We start from the raw sequence: 16,565 nt of genomic DNA, 5'->3' as shown, positions 1-16,565 counted from the left end.
TCACAAATGATTCATGTAAACATCCAAAACACTTGTTAAATAAATAAAAACATACAAATATGGTCTTCAAAAGTTTAATTTTACTTGGCAACTCTGTAATCATGGCTCAGTGCAAAACCAAAACATGAGGCAAATGTATGGTGTCAAAAACAAACGCGTCATTGGATACAAACTTTCACCTGAATCTGCGAAAAGAAAATGTAAACATTTTCTCAACTTTACGTAAGTGGTTAAACAGAATTTCAAAAATACAAATATTCTTATTTATTAATACAAAAATGTGACGTCTTAGGTTAGAAAATAATACACAGCATAAGATAAGCATGATTTTTTTTTTCTTGGGGAAGGGGGGCAAAAGGAAGAACTCCAGATGAGACTGACTCTCAAAGTTGTGCTGCGAATTCCAGCTGAAGGGACCAATAATAGCCTCTTTATTTACACACCCTGCACAACGATCTGGGTTTTGACTGGCTTAAGTTACTTCAAGACTGGTGACTTTGTCGACGATGTGCGAACGCCTGGGTACACACTCTAGGTCGAATTTACTCTCATAAATTGTTGGACAAAGCTTCCAGCGGTTGTTTCGGTAGATTCCCAAGTATGTGTACACATCTGGCTTGTAGGAAAGGGGGCATTTTACCCCTGTGGCACGGATGACCGAGTCAAGTCTTACAACCTCGTTTTCGTCAGTGAAGTTCTGATTATAGGCACAAATGACCTGCTTTCCCTCTGCTTTGGGATTGTAGGGACTGACTTTAACAAGGGAGATTTTGCCATCCAGGGTTGCTCTGGCCACACACTCCCACGCATGGTCCAACTTGAAACCAGAGTCCAAGTGCATTAGCCACTTTCCCGTAAGTACTTTGTGGTTCAGGGCCAGCTCCTTCACTGTCTGAAAGCTGACAGGTCGGCCACTGGCCAAAAGTTTCTCCCAGCTCTCCTGAAGACCCATGACATCCCCGCTGCTGGGACAATGATTTGGGCCCACCACTGCAATCCATCCCACTGGGCTAACCCCACCTTCCTCATCTCCAAATCTGTTCACTTGTGAGGGCCTGTTGCTTGCCAGCCAGTCATCAAACTCGGACCTGGGAGTTCTTCTCGAGTCGAACACAATCCAGGGGTCCATGTCAGCAGCCATGGCCTCAGCGGCGTAGTTCTCCGCAGCGAAGGGGGTCTCCACTACACCATCGATACGGACCTCTTCCTCCTCCATAATGCTGTCAGTGGGAGGCTAGTAAACAAGTACTGGAGCTTGTCCTGTTAATAAGGGGACGGTGTGTATTAAAATGTTTGTTTACATCACAGATAGTTTAATACTTCCCAACACCGACAGAAGTGGTCAACTGGGCGACCTACGGATGTTTACCAATGCTGCTTGCTAGTTAGCTTGCTATATTAGCGTCACTTTTCAGTAGCTACGGTTATCAGCCTCTTCCAAAAGATAAGTTGCTATGCATTTTGTTTGTGTGTATGCTAATCTAAGAGTTAACTCCGAGTTAACTTAACACGCACAAAATACCTGTCATTTCCTGACTCTTCTCCTAGCTAGACGGCTAGCGAAGGTTAGCTTTTGCCATTTTGTCAATTGTCCATGTTGATTATGACTTATTTGGATAAAGATAATTTACTGCAAGCTACTGATGACAAATAAGGTCAAAGCACGCAAAATGTATTTTTGAAACAGAAAATGATACACGTTTTCCGCAAACTATTGACGTAAAGGCCAATCCTACCTGCAGCTGTTGCACTTTGTGTTACACTGTTGTTCTTCCGCACAAGCGCTCCAGCGGGTAACGGTTCTTCTCATAAATTCGTTGCTGCTTTGTTTTAAAAATAAAAATATATTTCAGAATATAACGTACCGAATCTGACAACGATGCTAACGTAATACATTAGTTATTCATTACCTTATGCTTAATACGAAGTCTTAATTTACAGTACAGGCTACAAGGTTACCCCGGCTGTGTGCGTAATCATATAATTCGTTAATGTTTATTTTGTGTAGCTATGAAATAAAATATTGCTACGTAATTTGCTCAAAATTAACGCAGTGTTTAATTCAACTACATAGATATCGTGTATAAGTTGCGGAACGTTTTGTGTTTCCATCCGACGGAGCTGTGACCCTGCGGAAGCAAACTGAACTGTAGGCAATTGGAAACTAGTGACGTCGACGTGCTAAAGAGTTAGCCGGCTAGCTACCGCTATCTGCTGTGTGCGCGGTGGATGTGATTTATATATGATATAAAATAATAATCCAGGTTATATTGCATTTTGTTTTAGGCTCGCCACCCAGGCAATTTAATTATGCCTAGCAAAAAGAAGAAATACAACGCCAGATTCCCTCCGGTAAGTTTAAACTTTGTTGAACCGGCATTCGGACTAGCTAGGAAAAGCAATCCGAACGACAGAAAGCATACTTCTCTAGCTAGCTTGAGTGGGATTTGGCCTGTTTAATGGCTTAGAGAGCTAACACGCCAACTCATAAACGCAAGCTGTCAATAAAATGCAAGTTGTATTAATGACAATTAACATTACAGCAGCGCCGTTAAAATTGACTTACAAACTTGACGTTACCTTGCATGCGTGCGACGCCACTTAGCTAATTAGCGAGCCCCAGTAATAAACCTTTTTAGCAGGCTAAGTGAAATTGAATGTTATTAATTTGATCATTTGGGTTGAAGGTGCATAATAAGCAAACATTCCAGACATCCATAGTGCACACACCACAATACGTCTGATCGGTAATAATGGGGTGTCAAGAAAGTCATTCGATCATGATCTAAATTGTTCAAAAATGGGTTGTAATGTTACTGCTTGTTGATAACTTTTAACGTTATAGTTGTGTGCGTGTGTGTGTGCATTGGCATGTACATAGGAAGCTATTAACATCTTGTAAAAAAAATTAAATGTATTTACTTGCGTTCACCTACTGCAAAATAACAATTAAAGCTCAGACTTTTTTCTCATTACAGGCAAGGATTAAGAAGATTATGCAGACAGATGAAGAAATAGGCAAAGTGGCTGCAGCAGTACCTGTTATCATTTGTATCCTTTCAGCTACATATTGTCACTGTGTAAACCCAAATGTCTAAGTCATTAGTCATAGTACTTAGAAGGCAGCATGTGGTGTTGGGTATAACTTTATTCAGTCTGTCAGGGGACCTCAAACTAATAGTCTGACATGAAGTCTGTAAGATGTGCGTTTGATTGGGATTTTTTTTAGATTGTTTACATTGATGGCTACTTGAAATAATAACATGCAAAAATACATTGTTATAGTTTCAGGTTATTAGTATTCCTTCATAGATTGTATTACTGACAGCCTTTTATAGTAAACTCAAGCAAGCTGGTGGTGTTTTGTAATTTTCACATTTGAACATTTTTGGTGCTTTAAGGATGTCCCGATGCTAATTCCAGTTTTGGGTATCAGGCCAAACCTGCTTTCGTGTACTTTTACTTGTAAAACTCAGATACTTCACCCAGTACCACGTTACCATTCACGATAGGCTGAGAGGGAGAGAAGTATATGCTTTAGACCTGATTTAAGATAAATGATGGATAAATAGTAAAGCTGAATGCAAGCTCTGCTGTTCTGTGGTCTTAATTTGTTCAGAACAGTCAACACTCATGTTTGTCAAGAACATTTAGAAAATGCGTAATTTTGCGAATGACCTCAAAAACAATAAGGGTTACATATAATAACTACAACTTAAATGGAAGCTTTCTCCAAGTGATTTTAACTTCATATTCCTGGGTAAACCCCCTCTCCATGTTGTTGGGGCTTCTCCATTTAGCATCCCATGCCGCATATGTGCTTTGTTTGTCTTTTTTTTCCCATTCTTTCCTTTTTCTTCTTTTTTTCCTGTTCTTTTCAGTCCAAGCTTCTCCGTTTATTAAACACTGATCGCCATCACATTTGTTTGGGCAGAAGACTGTTCAATATTTTCCCCTTTTGTGGCATTGCCTAACTGCAATGTATTGATGAGGGTTTTACTGTCCAGCAATTCGTACTAGAAATAAAGCATTTTAGTACTTGTACCGGTACTCTGTATCGCCTTGTCTATTGTGGAGTTATAGTCCAAAACTCAGCAATGTAGGTGAATCAGTTTCATTTTAATAAACACACAGTTTATCTGTATAGTACTTTCCTTAACGCAGATGCCAGCGAGAGCACTGGAGCTTTTTTTGGAATCCTTGCTTACAAAAGCCTGTCAAGTCACCCAGTCTAGGAATGCAAAGACAATGACGACGTCACATTTGTACTTTTTCTATCTTTTTTTTTTTTAAGAACCTGGTTTATACTGTAGTGCACTGAAGTCAGATCTCTTCTGACCAAATAATTCATACTAATGTTCTATAAATGAGAATTCAGGCAGCTTGATTCCAATAGGAAATCGTATAAAGTTTGTAATTTGATTTGGCTTTAGATAGGCGAGAGTAAAAAATGAAATGAATCAAAATGGTGTGGTAAGACATGATGGTACCCATAACCTAATATTTTGTTGCAATAACCTTTAGTGGCTGCAAACAAGCAATGTCTGTGGCTCTCAGTGAGACCTCTACATCTGCCAACGGGTAGTTTGAATGTTTTAGCTTCCCATGTAGATGTTCAAATGGACTCGCTGTGGGGCTTATCGAAAGCCATTTCAGAATTGTCCAGTGTCTAGTTCTGAGCCATTTTTTTGCTTATGGGATATCACTTTAGGTCATAATCCTTCTGTAAGATCCATGACGTGTGACGGTGACCTTCTGACAATAGACAGTAGGAATAGTACTGGTCTACTTCAATTTTAGTTTTAATTTTTACCATTGTCGCTATCCTCTTGTTTGAGCAGAGCTTTTGTTTAATTCTAACGGCAAATTCCAGGGAGGTGGGTTACAGTCCATGAACCTCAAAGTTTTTTTTACAGTATTTCCAACTGCATTTAAAGGGACCTAAAGCTGTTTGGTGGTGATCTTATACAAACAGACCGAAATATCGCTAAAATCCAACTAATTTCTAATCTAGGGGTACCACAAAATCTCTCCATGCCATTTTAGAATAAACAGTAATTTAGTAGTTGTCGTGCTTTCCTTTCTTTACACTGACATGCGAAAGCCGTGCAGGTAAACTTTTAATTTTGCCACTTTGTTTGCATTGTTTCAATGACTTGTAGGAGTAGAATTTATCTGTTTGTTTGATGTTATGCTGACGTTTACTCAGCTCAGAATAGGTTTTGGGTCACTGAAGACAGCAATGTGCTTTTTAAAAACCCTGCGTGTGTGTGTGTGTGTGTGTGTGTGCGCGCACACATGCACATTTGTTTACAGGAAGCAGTGCATTGAGCTGGAGCAGCAGTTTGATTTCTTAAAAGACCTGGTGGCAACAGTGCCAGACATGCAGGGTGAGGGAGAGGAGAACCACACTGAGGGTGGAGGAGAAAAAGTCCCCCGCAGGTAATATTGAAAATTACACATAACGTGTTTATGAAGCACCATGACTACCATAGCATTAAACAGTCACCATGTCAAAGTTGACACCAGGAAGCTCAGGTTGCAAGGTCATATTTCACAAACATGATGTGTGCAGTATATCATGCAGCCAAGTCATCTGTGGTAGTTCATCACAAGCAGGAAAACATTCGTTACATTGACTCGGGGATTCCTTCTACTGTATGCCATCACTTTTTTTTTTAATTTTGTGTTGTGAAATGCCCCCCCCACTCACTCACTCACTCACTCACTCACTCACTCACTCACTCACTCACTCACTCACTCAATCTCACACACACACACACACACACACACACAGCTAAATTGATGCAGAGTTTCTGGCTAAGAGTCACATAAATTCCGTGAGTCAGAAGTCTACTTTTCACTAAACAGTGTAGCCAAATCAATTCTGATTCAAGTTGTGAGCTGCTAATATTTAGACATTTTGTCTTCGCTGTGGGGATGAAAGCATGTGGAGTCACAGGATCCTCGATTACAAATTTCCACAAAGTAATTTCCACAAGCAGTAGCAGTCAGACTGTTCTCTGCTTTAGATTTATCTCTAGATTTTAAAGTTACATTTGGGTTATGCAGATTTATGCCGTAGCAGGACTTCCTAATCTTTAATTTTTTTATAGTATTAATATATTTTAATATTAAAACTTTTTTGTTTGATACATACAGCACAGTTTCAGTTTATCAGGAAGTCTTATAGCACAGTCTTGAATTATCTTTTCCCTTTTCCCCTTTCTTAAAGGTAAAAAAAGAAACTTTTCTTTTTTTTTTCTTTCTTTCTTTTTTTTCTTTTTTCTTTTTTTTTTTTTTTTTTTTTTTGTTCGTTTGTTCTCTTCAACAGGGGTCGAAAACCAGGATCTGGGCGCAAGAACGGCGGGGCCAGCTCCAAAAGCAAGGACAAGAAATTGTCTGGCACAGAGTCGGAGCAAGAGGTCGAAGTTAATTGCATGCAAAAGGCCAATAGCTAAATAGAGTCTTCGGTGATATGTTGCGAAATGGCTCACTATTGTGTTCCCTTTGATGGTATCAGGATGACTCTGAGGACAGCGAGACAGACGGGGATGAGGACGATGGATCTCAGTCAAGCACAAATTTGCAGGCTGCATCCAGGTTTCATAGGTATGGGACACAGACTATTCTTTGTTGAGATAATTCTTGCCTAGATGAACTGGAGACAGAATAAAGTTCACATCTGGAATCTCAATGTACCTATTTAGTTCTTGTAATTCTACTCTCAGGTCACCTCTGGATAATTGCAGCCAAAATATCTGAGATATGTAACAGAGCTACAACAATATGCCAGTAATCCACCTCCATTCATAAACTGAGACTTAAACTAACTTTCGCTTAGCAGCAATCTTTGTTGCTTCAAGTGTCAATCGAAACATAACAACCAATGTTTCATCATAGTGGTAACAGTGAAACAGTAACATAAAGAGTCATCTATGCAGTGACAAAAAGAGCATGTCAGCATTAAATTAGCTAGGATCAACATAAGCATAAGCATTATTGTTCGTTTAAAAAAAAAAGAGAGAGAGAAAATTGTGTTCCACCTGTTCAGATCCCATCAGATATCTGACTCACTTTATGGCCAAAACAGAGAGGGGGGGGGGGTGGGGGGAGGGGGGGGGGGGGTGGGGGGGGGGGGGGGGGGGGGGGGGGGGGGGGGGGGGGGGGGGCGGCGCTGTTTTACCACTGCACACAACACATCCCAAAGTGGAAGTAACAATGAAAGTACTTTAGTGACGTACGAGAATCTGATAACTCACGCACTTGAATAAAGCCACAGCTTTGTAGAAACTCTCCAAAACAAAACTATTAATTTCTTTTAGTGTCTGTTTATTTCATTGGCAGTCGGAGTTTGACTGAATTGAGGTCACATGCATATTGTATCATCGAACACTACAGCCCATTTTCTCCATTTCATTTGAATAAGCATGACTCTTATTGCCTGCTTTACAACTGTGCCTGTGCCCTTACAGCTCCAGTGCACCTCCACAGTACATGCATATGAGCAACATGGTCTCTATGGGTGGCATGCCAGCACAGCCCCAGGGTGCCTTCGCCCCCCACCCCTCCATGATGAGCATCGTACCGCCTCCCCCAGCCCCTGCACCACACAAAAATGAGGATGATGATGAAGACTATGACTCTTAGCTCCCTCCTCTTTTTCCTCCGCTCACACAAACACAAACACACTGTCAACATTATTTTTGATTTCTTGAGTTGTTCTTGTGGTGGCTGCTATAAAAAGAAGAGGGAGAGACTCTTCGTTGCAGCCCGCACACGCAAAAAGACCTTGACAGCTGGCTGTAAGAGACACCACCACAGGAGACAGAAAAAGTGGTTGTATATTATGTGTTTTAATTTTCATTTTATAAAAAAGGTTTTATTTTATCGTAGAGGAGAATCTAATGAGGATGTTTTTTAATAAGTCAGACTTTTGAAAATGGCAGTCATCACAGTTTTTGCCATGAGCCCCATGCAGACAGGATAGGTGTGTTTTTGTTTTTTTTTTTGTTGCCTTGTAGCTTTTTCTTTCGGCACTTTTATTTGTTCTTCAATCCTCTGTAGTAGTCTTTATGAAGTGAACATATCAGTTGTTGAAACTCAAACCCTCAGGTTGGCTGGGAAAAAAAAAAAATCTATAAGTGGTAGTTAAAGCCTTATTATAGCCTTTGATGTTCGTGCAAAGGCAACTAGTTGAGGTGAGTTCAGGTTTGTAACAGTAAGTATTTGGAAGGTGGTAAAGGAGGTTTTTGTCTCACCCATTAAGTGTTATTACTATGTTATCAACGGGCTATGCTTTACTGCTCTTAATAGCCCCGTTTCCCTGCAAAGTCCACTTTGTTGTCAGGTTGTAACATAAACGAGGACGCGTGGAAGTGTATTTTTACTACAGCTTAGCTAACCGCAGCTTTTTTTTTCTTTCCCCTTCAGTTTTTAAAACATGATTTTTATCAAGAACTGTAAACCTCCATGACCACAACCCTGATGTCCTAGACTTTATTAGCAGTTTAAGAATCTGTCTTCTTTGTTGTTTTTTGAAAGTCAGAGGTTATTGGCTCAGCCAGTTAGACCTCCTGTATTATTTTATATGAAAGTTCCCCCCCCCCCCCCTGAATTGTCCACCAGAGGTATACTGTGACTCTCCGATCATGACTTTGTTTTTAAAGTTGTCTCCTTTGTCCTCTTAATATTATTTCTTTCTATTATCTCTTTCTTGCTACCACCCCAATTTTGAGTTACTTTATCTTCAACTACCCCCCCCCCCCCTCCCCTTTTTAAATTGTTCTAGATGTATAAATTGAAAGCAGAGATGGGGCTTTCATTTGTGTGTCCGTCTCTATATGAAATGTTTCCAAATAGACAGTTGACACTGTATTGTAAAACTTTTAACATTCTTCTTATTTTGTATGGGTGAAATAAAGTTCGTATTTCAATTTAAAAAAAAAAAACAAGCCATCTTTTTTGTTTTGGTTTGTTGTTGTATTTTCCATATCACGAACGCGCAGCCTGAAATTCTTTTCACATCAAGTGAATATGCAATGGTGTTCACAAGTTCTTTGTTTACAGGACTGTGCTTCCCCTTTCATTTTGCAGTTTCACAGGCGTGGAACACATCTTTTGTAGTTCTGACTCAAGGCTGTGCCGCCTTCTTACCTTTTGATTTCTTTCTTTGCCGTATAGAAATTTCCCACAGATCCACTAGCGTTGATTTACTAGCCAGTGACTAACACAACCTGAAAGACAAGCTGGCATTTATCCTTGAGATTGCAGCCTCCTCCTGGTATTCGAATCAGATAAGTGCAAGACAGCACAGGTTCATGGAAGGTGTTCACAGAGGGGCGATTGTTACCATCATAGACAAACAGAAGCTGGCATATTTGGCCTGATTGTGTGTCCAAGCCCTTTCCTCTTCCTTCTGCCGCCTTTATTTTTTTAAACAGTCCAGTCCAGTGTGTTGTGTAAATGCAGTGCAATCTTCTACCACCACCACCCCCACCCCCCCACCCCCCCACCCCCCACCACCCCCAACCAAGCAACACAGCCAGGCCCGCAAAAACAACTGCATCCTTCCTGCACAAGCGTTGACTCAGCGGACTGTGATGAGGGTGGGGTTTGCTCTGTGTGTATGTCTATGTGGGGAAGTGGGAGGAAGTGGCAGGAGGTTGTAGGTGGTTGACTTTAGGAGGTCTTGTCCAAACAAATAGTGCCCATGGGGTGGGGAAGGAGACCCATCAAAGGGCTAACAGAAGGAAACACTGTTTCCACGCAGCAGCCAGCGGGGGCAAAGGTGGCCCTCTGATTCTGAATCCCTCTCATAAAGCCACCGAATTTTAAGTGCTCTGCACTTTTTAAAATGCGCGATATTTGCGGCAAAATGGAATTCCCTGACCTTTTTCAAGTATAAAGTCTTCATTATTGCAGGGCTACTTGAAAAGCACATGGTTGAAATTCACCTTGTGTTTAGGCCATGCGGTAGCCTTCATCAAAGGGCACACTGGAAACCAACTCATTAATATACTCTCAAGTCTGTACTTTGGGCTATTTTTAAAATTGTTTTGAGCATGTCTCTGCTCCACCATCTTAGGTGGTAGTGGTGGATGCAGGCAGGGCAGGCTGCAATTTGTGTCATAGACATGGTAAAAACTGAATAGCAAGCATACAGGAAAAGCACATATAAACAAATTATTAATTAAATTATTAAAATGATCAGAAGTAAAACTATGACTTTGGCTTTTTTGTTAAACTGTTGTGCAGTAAATTTGAATTTTAGACGAGTATGATGGAGCCAGGTAAACGATTACGTAGTTCAATAACTGAACAGGGCTACTAGAAACGGGCCCAGGGGCCAAAAGTGTCAGATAACAACAAAGAAACCACAACTCCAAAAACAAACTACTAAGGTTACCAAATGGCATAATACAAGAAACAGTGATTACCTAAAAGCAGAATAATAATAATTAAAGTAAGAGTTGAAGCACATTTAAAGTTAAGTCCCAAGATTGTTTCAGCAACTAGGAGCATAACTATGAATTAATCCACAGCGCATCACAAATAACTCTCCTAAAGGACCGAAGAACAATAATAAATAACAATAAGAATTGTACAGCCGTAAATTTGACTTCATTTCAGTGCAATTCTAGCAACAGCACTTCAACTCTGCTGGTCATCACCTGGGTAAGTAGCCCATTAAACTATCCACATGCTGAAGGCTTTTGAATGTGCTGCGTGAAGAGTAGCTTTAAACTCTTTTGTTAAAACAAAATCAGACCAAAGAAAATCTTCAACAGATTATTTCACAGAGAAGCATAACAGCAGCATTGTTTTTTCAGGACAGTATCCTTGAGTTTTTGGGCCGTGTCAAATATATAATGCAATCGATACATTGTACTTTGTTATTGTAGTTTGTTGTTGATGTTGATGTTTAAATAGAAATACCACAGATTGAATGAAACTCAAGTCTATGGCAGGGCCACACATGTTTTTGAACATTTCTCCTTATTAGGGTCATTTGTCACCGGCTACCACCGATGTCAATGAGGCAAAATAAACACGCAAGACTTTAAAGTGAATTTCAAAATAAAAGACTAAGATTAAAGCTTGAGCCCACTGCTCAAGCTATAATCTGCATCAAATCAAATAAGTTTTTCCTCCAAAAATTTCATATTTCAAAATAACCACTGCATGCTAAAATGACTATTCTGGTCATGGCAGAACTGCTGCAGCCTATTGCCATTAACGTATTGCAATATTTAAATTTGACGGCGTGCACTTCCGCCACACAATAATTTTTCTGGGTATTTTTGCATGCCTGACGTACCTCTAGCAGTACTACTACTCAGTAACAGTGTGAAGTTAGCAGTAAAACAGTCTTGGAAATACCGGAAACCTTCAAGTGAAATTCTGTGCAACTATAGATGTGGCGACACGTATTTACATAGAAACACAGAGTCCATAAACACCACATAACTCTATGTAGTATGTAGTTTTACTTAGTGTAATAGATTCTGAAACACAAAACCAAATTTAGTTACATTCAATTATATCATATTTACAGTTAGAATACTAGAACATTGTAGCATTTTTGTGGCTCATTGAGTATTATTTGAGGTGTGTAAAGTGATGGGATAATTTACAGTGTTTGAAAACAATTAACAAGAGGACATTAGTTATTAAATTTAATATTTAAATGTAACATTTATTATATAATCCTATAATTCTTAATATATAAATTTAATACTAAAATTATTTGCATTTATTTTGAGATTCACATCACAACTTACAACGATGTTTACTTAAATCTTCTTCAGTGAAAACTTTAGGCGACACAATTCGTCACTAAACTAAAGGTGGGTTTTATTTTGACAACGATAACCGGATGCGTGATTACTAACCACCCCGAGCTTGGCGGTTGCCTGTCATCTGACTCTTTTCCTGTTGGGAGAGAAAAAGTTTTGAAACCCCACCCTCTCCGCTGACTGTAAGCACAGACGTAGAAGTGGTTCGAGGTCCTGACGAGTGAACGCGGACCGAGGAAGCAGAGTAAATGAAGATAATTTCTGATGGAGTTACTGCGCTGTTTGGACACCGATTGTAACAACACGGCCACCGAGCAGCACCGGAGCGCGCGCTGAACTCCAAAGAGGAACTAACGGGATTTGTTTTTGCTACGTGTTTCTGACTGGAAAGTAAAGTCAAACAGGTTTGGAAAGCTCTTCCTGTTACGAAGTCGGAGGCTCCAGCGTTTTTATTTTGTAATAAAGTACCAGCTCGTCGTGGGCTTCCGATCGACGCCGTGGTATGGAGACTCTCGCGCAGTGGTTTGCGGGATTTCCTGCGGGAGCGCCGCAGCGTTGCGGTCAGACGCACTTATTGGAGATTTAGGGTTAATAATCCAAACTGGGCAGCCCTGAAACTAGTCGTAAAACAGTGCTTGACTGGACTGAATGCTCCTTTTCCTGCTATTCTTCTCCACTTCTTAGCGCTTCCTGCTTGTGGTGGCCACTGTACTTAATGGCTAAAAATACATGAAAACTCCAAATGCACAGCTGAATGCTGTGGGAACGTTCATTTGGTTTTGCAGCTGTAATTACAATAACATCCATTTTCGAGCCACCGTGTTTTTCTCCATAAACGTTCAGCTCAACAGGTGTGCGTTTTGAATGGGGGCAGAGAAGTGCCGATTTCCCCAAAATGAGGGGATTCAGGGTCCTCTAAATTACAGGCATGTGAAATGATTTTGTGCTCACGCCATGTGTCGGGAAAGCACACAATTCATCACTTGAACAGAAAAACAATTCAGTGGAGACATTGCTGCCTTTATGAGCTTTGATACACTTAAGTTGAAATCAAGCAAAAGTTGTCTCCTGTCTAATTGCCTGTTTTACTGGAGAGCTTAGTTTTTGATGTCAAAACGAATGAAAGACACTTGCCATTCAGCTATCCTCGAATCCTCTCCTATAGCCCGCTCGTTGGTCAAGCTTTTGAACACATTTCACTGGTCCCTGATGAACCAACAAAAAAGACAAGAAAGGGAGCGAGGCGAAATAAAGTACTCCTTTGTACTTTATTTTCAAACCCATTGGGTGCAAAATCAGATCCAGTCAAAACATCTGCTTAAGGCTCCATGGAGCCACTGAAGAACATATTCAGTCGAGGTCCACTGTCGAACTGGAAAAATTTGGAACAGTCACAAAAAGGGAACTTCACCAATCCCGTGTGGACGGCCTTATTTGACTATGAGGCATCTTGTAAAGATGAGCTCACGTTGCGTAAAGGTGACCTGGTGGAAGTGCTCTCTCTGGACTCTGAGATATCAGGGGATGAAGGCTGGTGGACAGGTAAGGTCAATAACAAGGTGGGCATCTTTCCGTCTAACTATGGCTCCTTCAAGCCAAGTGGATATGGGAATCTCCCAGTCGGTGGCGTGGTCGGCGAGCTTGGCCCAGCTGTGGTGGGCGAGTTCGAACCCGAGGAGTTGGATTTTCGGGAGCTGTCCCTGGAAGAGGTCATTGGGGTCGGTGGATTTGGGAAGGTGTATCGTGGTACATGGAGAGGCAAGCTGGTGGCTGTGAAGGCTGCCCGGCAAGACCCGGATGAGGACATCAGTGTGACGGCACAGAACGTGAGGCAGGAGGCGCGTCTGTTCGCCATGCTCACTCACCCAAACATCATCGCCCTGAAAGGTGTCTGTCTGCAGGAACCCAACCTGTGCCTCATAATGGAGTATGCCTCAGGTGGGCCGCTGAGCCGAGCGCTGGCAGGTCGTCGTATCCCGCCACACGTGCTGGTCAACTGGGCTGTGCAGATAGCCAGAGGCATGTTGTACCTGCACAGTGAGGCCATTGTCCCCGTCATCCACCGGGACCTCAAGTCCAACAACAGTAAGTCTTCCAATCCCGCACTACATTCATGTCATTCATCGATTAGCCCCAATCTTGCCCCCATTTTCCAGGGTCTGATTGCACAGAAAGGCAAGAGACATGTTCGCTGGGACATTTTACTGGCAACATACCCATGGCAGTGATGGAACATGCTGTACTAGTGTACATAAAGTAAAAGACTTTTTTCAGTGTTTACCGTGCCATTTCTGAACAAAGACCGCCTTTTTAACTTGTTCAGCACACTGTGAGGCTTGTGCACCAGTACAATTATTTACCCACACACCTTATTAGTCTGGAAAATTGAATTATCTGTCTGTGTTTGATTTTTGTATCATAATTTGTATTTGGCTAATATGTCAGCTTTATCTAAAGATATAGTTCCAGATTATGACAGCGCTTTGAGAAATAACTTTATTGGTACGTCACATCTGTCTGGAATGTGGCCTAGTCATGTGGCACTCAGGCTTTAAAAGGTAGGCCAAGGCTACAGAGGATAAAAGGCTTGTAAATACTGTGTGTTATTGATAGGACAAAATGCCATGCTTTGCTAGCAAAGGTCAGCAACTAGAAGGGAAGTGTTCCACAAGCATGGTCACAGCGCAGACTTTGGACCTTGTTGCCATCCAGGAGCAGCAGTAAAGGTCTTGCTCAGTATTTCGGGCCCTTGCGGCACATGCACTGGACCTTGTCATTAAAGCTACACTGGGCAGAGATGTATTGCTGATTAAGCTTTCTGTACCCACTTTTGAAGCAGAACACGTACTTTTATCCACTGTAGCAGTGCTTTTAGCTAAGCCAAACACTGAGCCACCTGAATTTCCCCGTAGCCTCCTCTCTGTTATTATCATTCTTACAACGTAACTGGATAATACATGTCAGCTTTATGGCTGTATCTGTTGTTGAGCAAAAGATTTTCAATTTCTGTTACTGCAGATGCTTTTTGTTTAACTGGCACCACATTGAGTACTACAGGTTCAGAATATAAATCCAAGGTTTGTTTAAAGACTAGGATGGTTATAAGCTTTACTTTTCTCCCAGACTTGGTTCAACATTTCCACATTTCTCATCCTCAGTGAGCTCTAACTGTTTCTGTCACTCCCGCTCGTTGACCATTGACCGTTGCTCTACTTGTTCCTTTCCTCCTCACTCACCCCTTATCTTCACCCTTGTGTCAGGTTCTTTCCCTGTAAGAACTCTGCACTGGGAAAAAAAAAACATCTCCTGTAGTGCCAAAGAAAGAGGAGTTATGTTAATATAGTGTTTGTATGTGAGGCAGGCCAAAAGGAACACAATCCCTCTCTGTGTGTGCTGGGAGATCTTATCAGTCTCCTGCCTCCTCTTGCCTCTTGTTTTTTAATTCTTCTATGAATCTTTGTCCCTGGCCTGCTCCTACACGTCTCCATGCAGCCATAGTTCTGTTGTGCCACTGAGCAATATCCTGTTGTGCTGGTGGAAAGTGTGTGTGTGTGTGTGTGTGTGTGTGTGTGTGTGTGTTTGGTTTGGTGGGGCATATTATTTGACAATAATATGCTGAGGCTGTATACAGTGTTGACAAGTTTCAACACAATGCAGGTGCAAGAGCATCTCAACTTAAGGACAAAGGTAAAGCCAAAAAAATGAACAGTTACAGTACATGTACATGTAACACGTACTGTAACTGTACCAAATGTACTAAAGCGTCACCGGTAAACCTTCAATTATGGTGTCAGTTCCTCAGAATAACACTCTTAAGTTCTTCTTTCTAGAGCTGCCATTTTTGTGCTACAATCATTCTGGGACAAATCTTTCAACATGAAAGAAGAAGTCCTGTTCCAGCTCTCTGCCCCTGTCATATATGTGGCAACAAGTTGTGTTTATTACAAAACAGGTTAAAATTAACAGAAATACAAGGGATTAGATCGATTTAGGGAACCATAATGAAATAAAAACATTAATGAGGCGCCAAGATGATACAAACAGATAATTCTTTTTATAGGCTACTACGCTAAAATATCTATAACACACTGGGTGAAGATAATGACCGTCGGCATATATCAATATTTAAAAAAAGCAGATTACTTTGCCTGCTGGGACAAGCTGATTAAGTATTCCTGAAGGCTTTTGGTAACAAACCAACCGTTGCAGTTGGTAGTTAATGACCAGCCGACCACATTTACCTTGTTCAGATCTTGGTAAAACAGGATCACTGAGAAGAGTGCGTGGCTGGGCACTCAGGTTGGACTACAGTGAAATTAAATACATAACAGAGCGTATATGACAGTCGTTGTCACCATTGTTGCTATATGTGCGAGGTCAGTGTCTCTTTTTAGCAAACCAGTCTTTTAGTGTCTTGTGGTTACCTTGACAAGATTTCAGACATTCACCACAATGTCTATTGTACAGTATAGCAATAAAACATTTTAAACAGTAAGTCAAGTATATGTTTCATTTTAGAAGATTTATCTGACCATATACAGGCCAGCATTGTTTTATCTCGTAATAAAATTTCATCATCCATCATCCATCATCTGTCATTGTCTGTTGTTGGCAGTAACAGTTAGTAACAGTGGCCACTGACAACAGCCATGAAAGGATACAAAAAGAGCCTCTAAGACTTTAAACAGTGATCCACAGTAGCTTGTGAGCTGATGTCTTGTTCTTATCTACAAACATGGCCAAATCTTACTTTGGACCTTGACTTGT

At 41.0% G+C, this 16,565-nt stretch overlaps 3 protein-coding genes across 3 annotated transcripts in view; 2 read left to right on the top strand and 1 right to left on the bottom strand.

The window, feature by feature from the left end:
- Positions 1-60: 60 nt before the first annotated feature.
- On the bottom strand, positions 61-1,216 carry c12h11orf68 (chromosome 12 C11orf68 homolog). Its single transcript, XM_067525392.1, has one exon. The coding sequence runs from the start codon at positions 1,214-1,216 to the stop codon at positions 473-475; it is 744 nt and encodes a 247-aa protein (XP_067381493.1). The 3' UTR covers positions 61-472.
- On the top strand, positions 1,137-8,659 carry drap1 (DR1-associated protein 1 (negative cofactor 2 alpha)). Its single transcript, XM_067525393.1, has 8 exons — positions 1,137-1,277; positions 2,287-2,352; positions 2,979-3,051; positions 4,172-4,265; positions 5,317-5,442; positions 6,335-6,425; positions 6,524-6,612; positions 7,476-8,659. Exons 2-8 carry the CDS (start codon positions 2,311-2,313, stop codon positions 7,648-7,650), a joined length of 690 nt encoding a protein of 229 aa, XP_067381494.1. The 5' UTR covers positions 1,137-1,277; positions 2,287-2,310; the 3' UTR covers positions 7,651-8,659.
- Positions 8,660-11,806: 3,147 nt separating this feature from the next.
- LOC137138310 (mitogen-activated protein kinase kinase kinase 11) overlaps positions 11,807-16,565 on the top strand; it is a 46,159-nt gene continuing 41,400 nt past the window's right edge. Inside the window, exon 1 of the mRNA XM_067525376.1 lies at positions 11,807-13,883. Coding sequence (XP_067381477.1) covers positions 13,127-13,883 — 757 coding nt within the window. The 5' untranslated portion in view covers positions 11,807-13,126. The remainder of the gene's footprint in view (positions 13,884-16,565) is intronic.

Source organism: Channa argus, chromosome 12, assembly GCF_033026475.1.
Source record: "Channa argus isolate prfri chromosome 12, Channa argus male v1.0, whole genome shotgun sequence".
Lineage (NCBI taxonomy): Eukaryota > Metazoa > Chordata > Actinopteri > Anabantiformes > Channidae > Channa > Channa argus.
The sequence above is the reverse complement of the archived record's forward strand: the minus strand, read 5'-3'. Positions and strand labels throughout refer to the sequence as shown.

Excerpts from the sequence above, each read along its gene's own strand:
- drap1 (XM_067525393.1), top strand. The coding sequence starts at position 2,311 with ATGCCTAGCAAAAAGAAGAAATACAACGCCAGATTCCCTCCG. Across the intron at positions 5,443-6,334 it reads GGAGAAAAAGTCCCCCGCAG|GGGTCGAAAACCAGGATCTG; the intron begins GTAATATTGAAA and ends TCTCTTCAACAG. Across the intron at positions 6,613-7,475 it reads GCTGCATCCAGGTTTCATAG|CTCCAGTGCACCTCCACAGT; the intron begins GTATGGGACACA and ends GTGCCCTTACAG.
- c12h11orf68 (XM_067525392.1), bottom strand. The coding sequence starts at position 1,216 with ATGGAGGAGGAAGAGGTCCGTATCGATGGTGTAGTGGAGACCCCCTTC.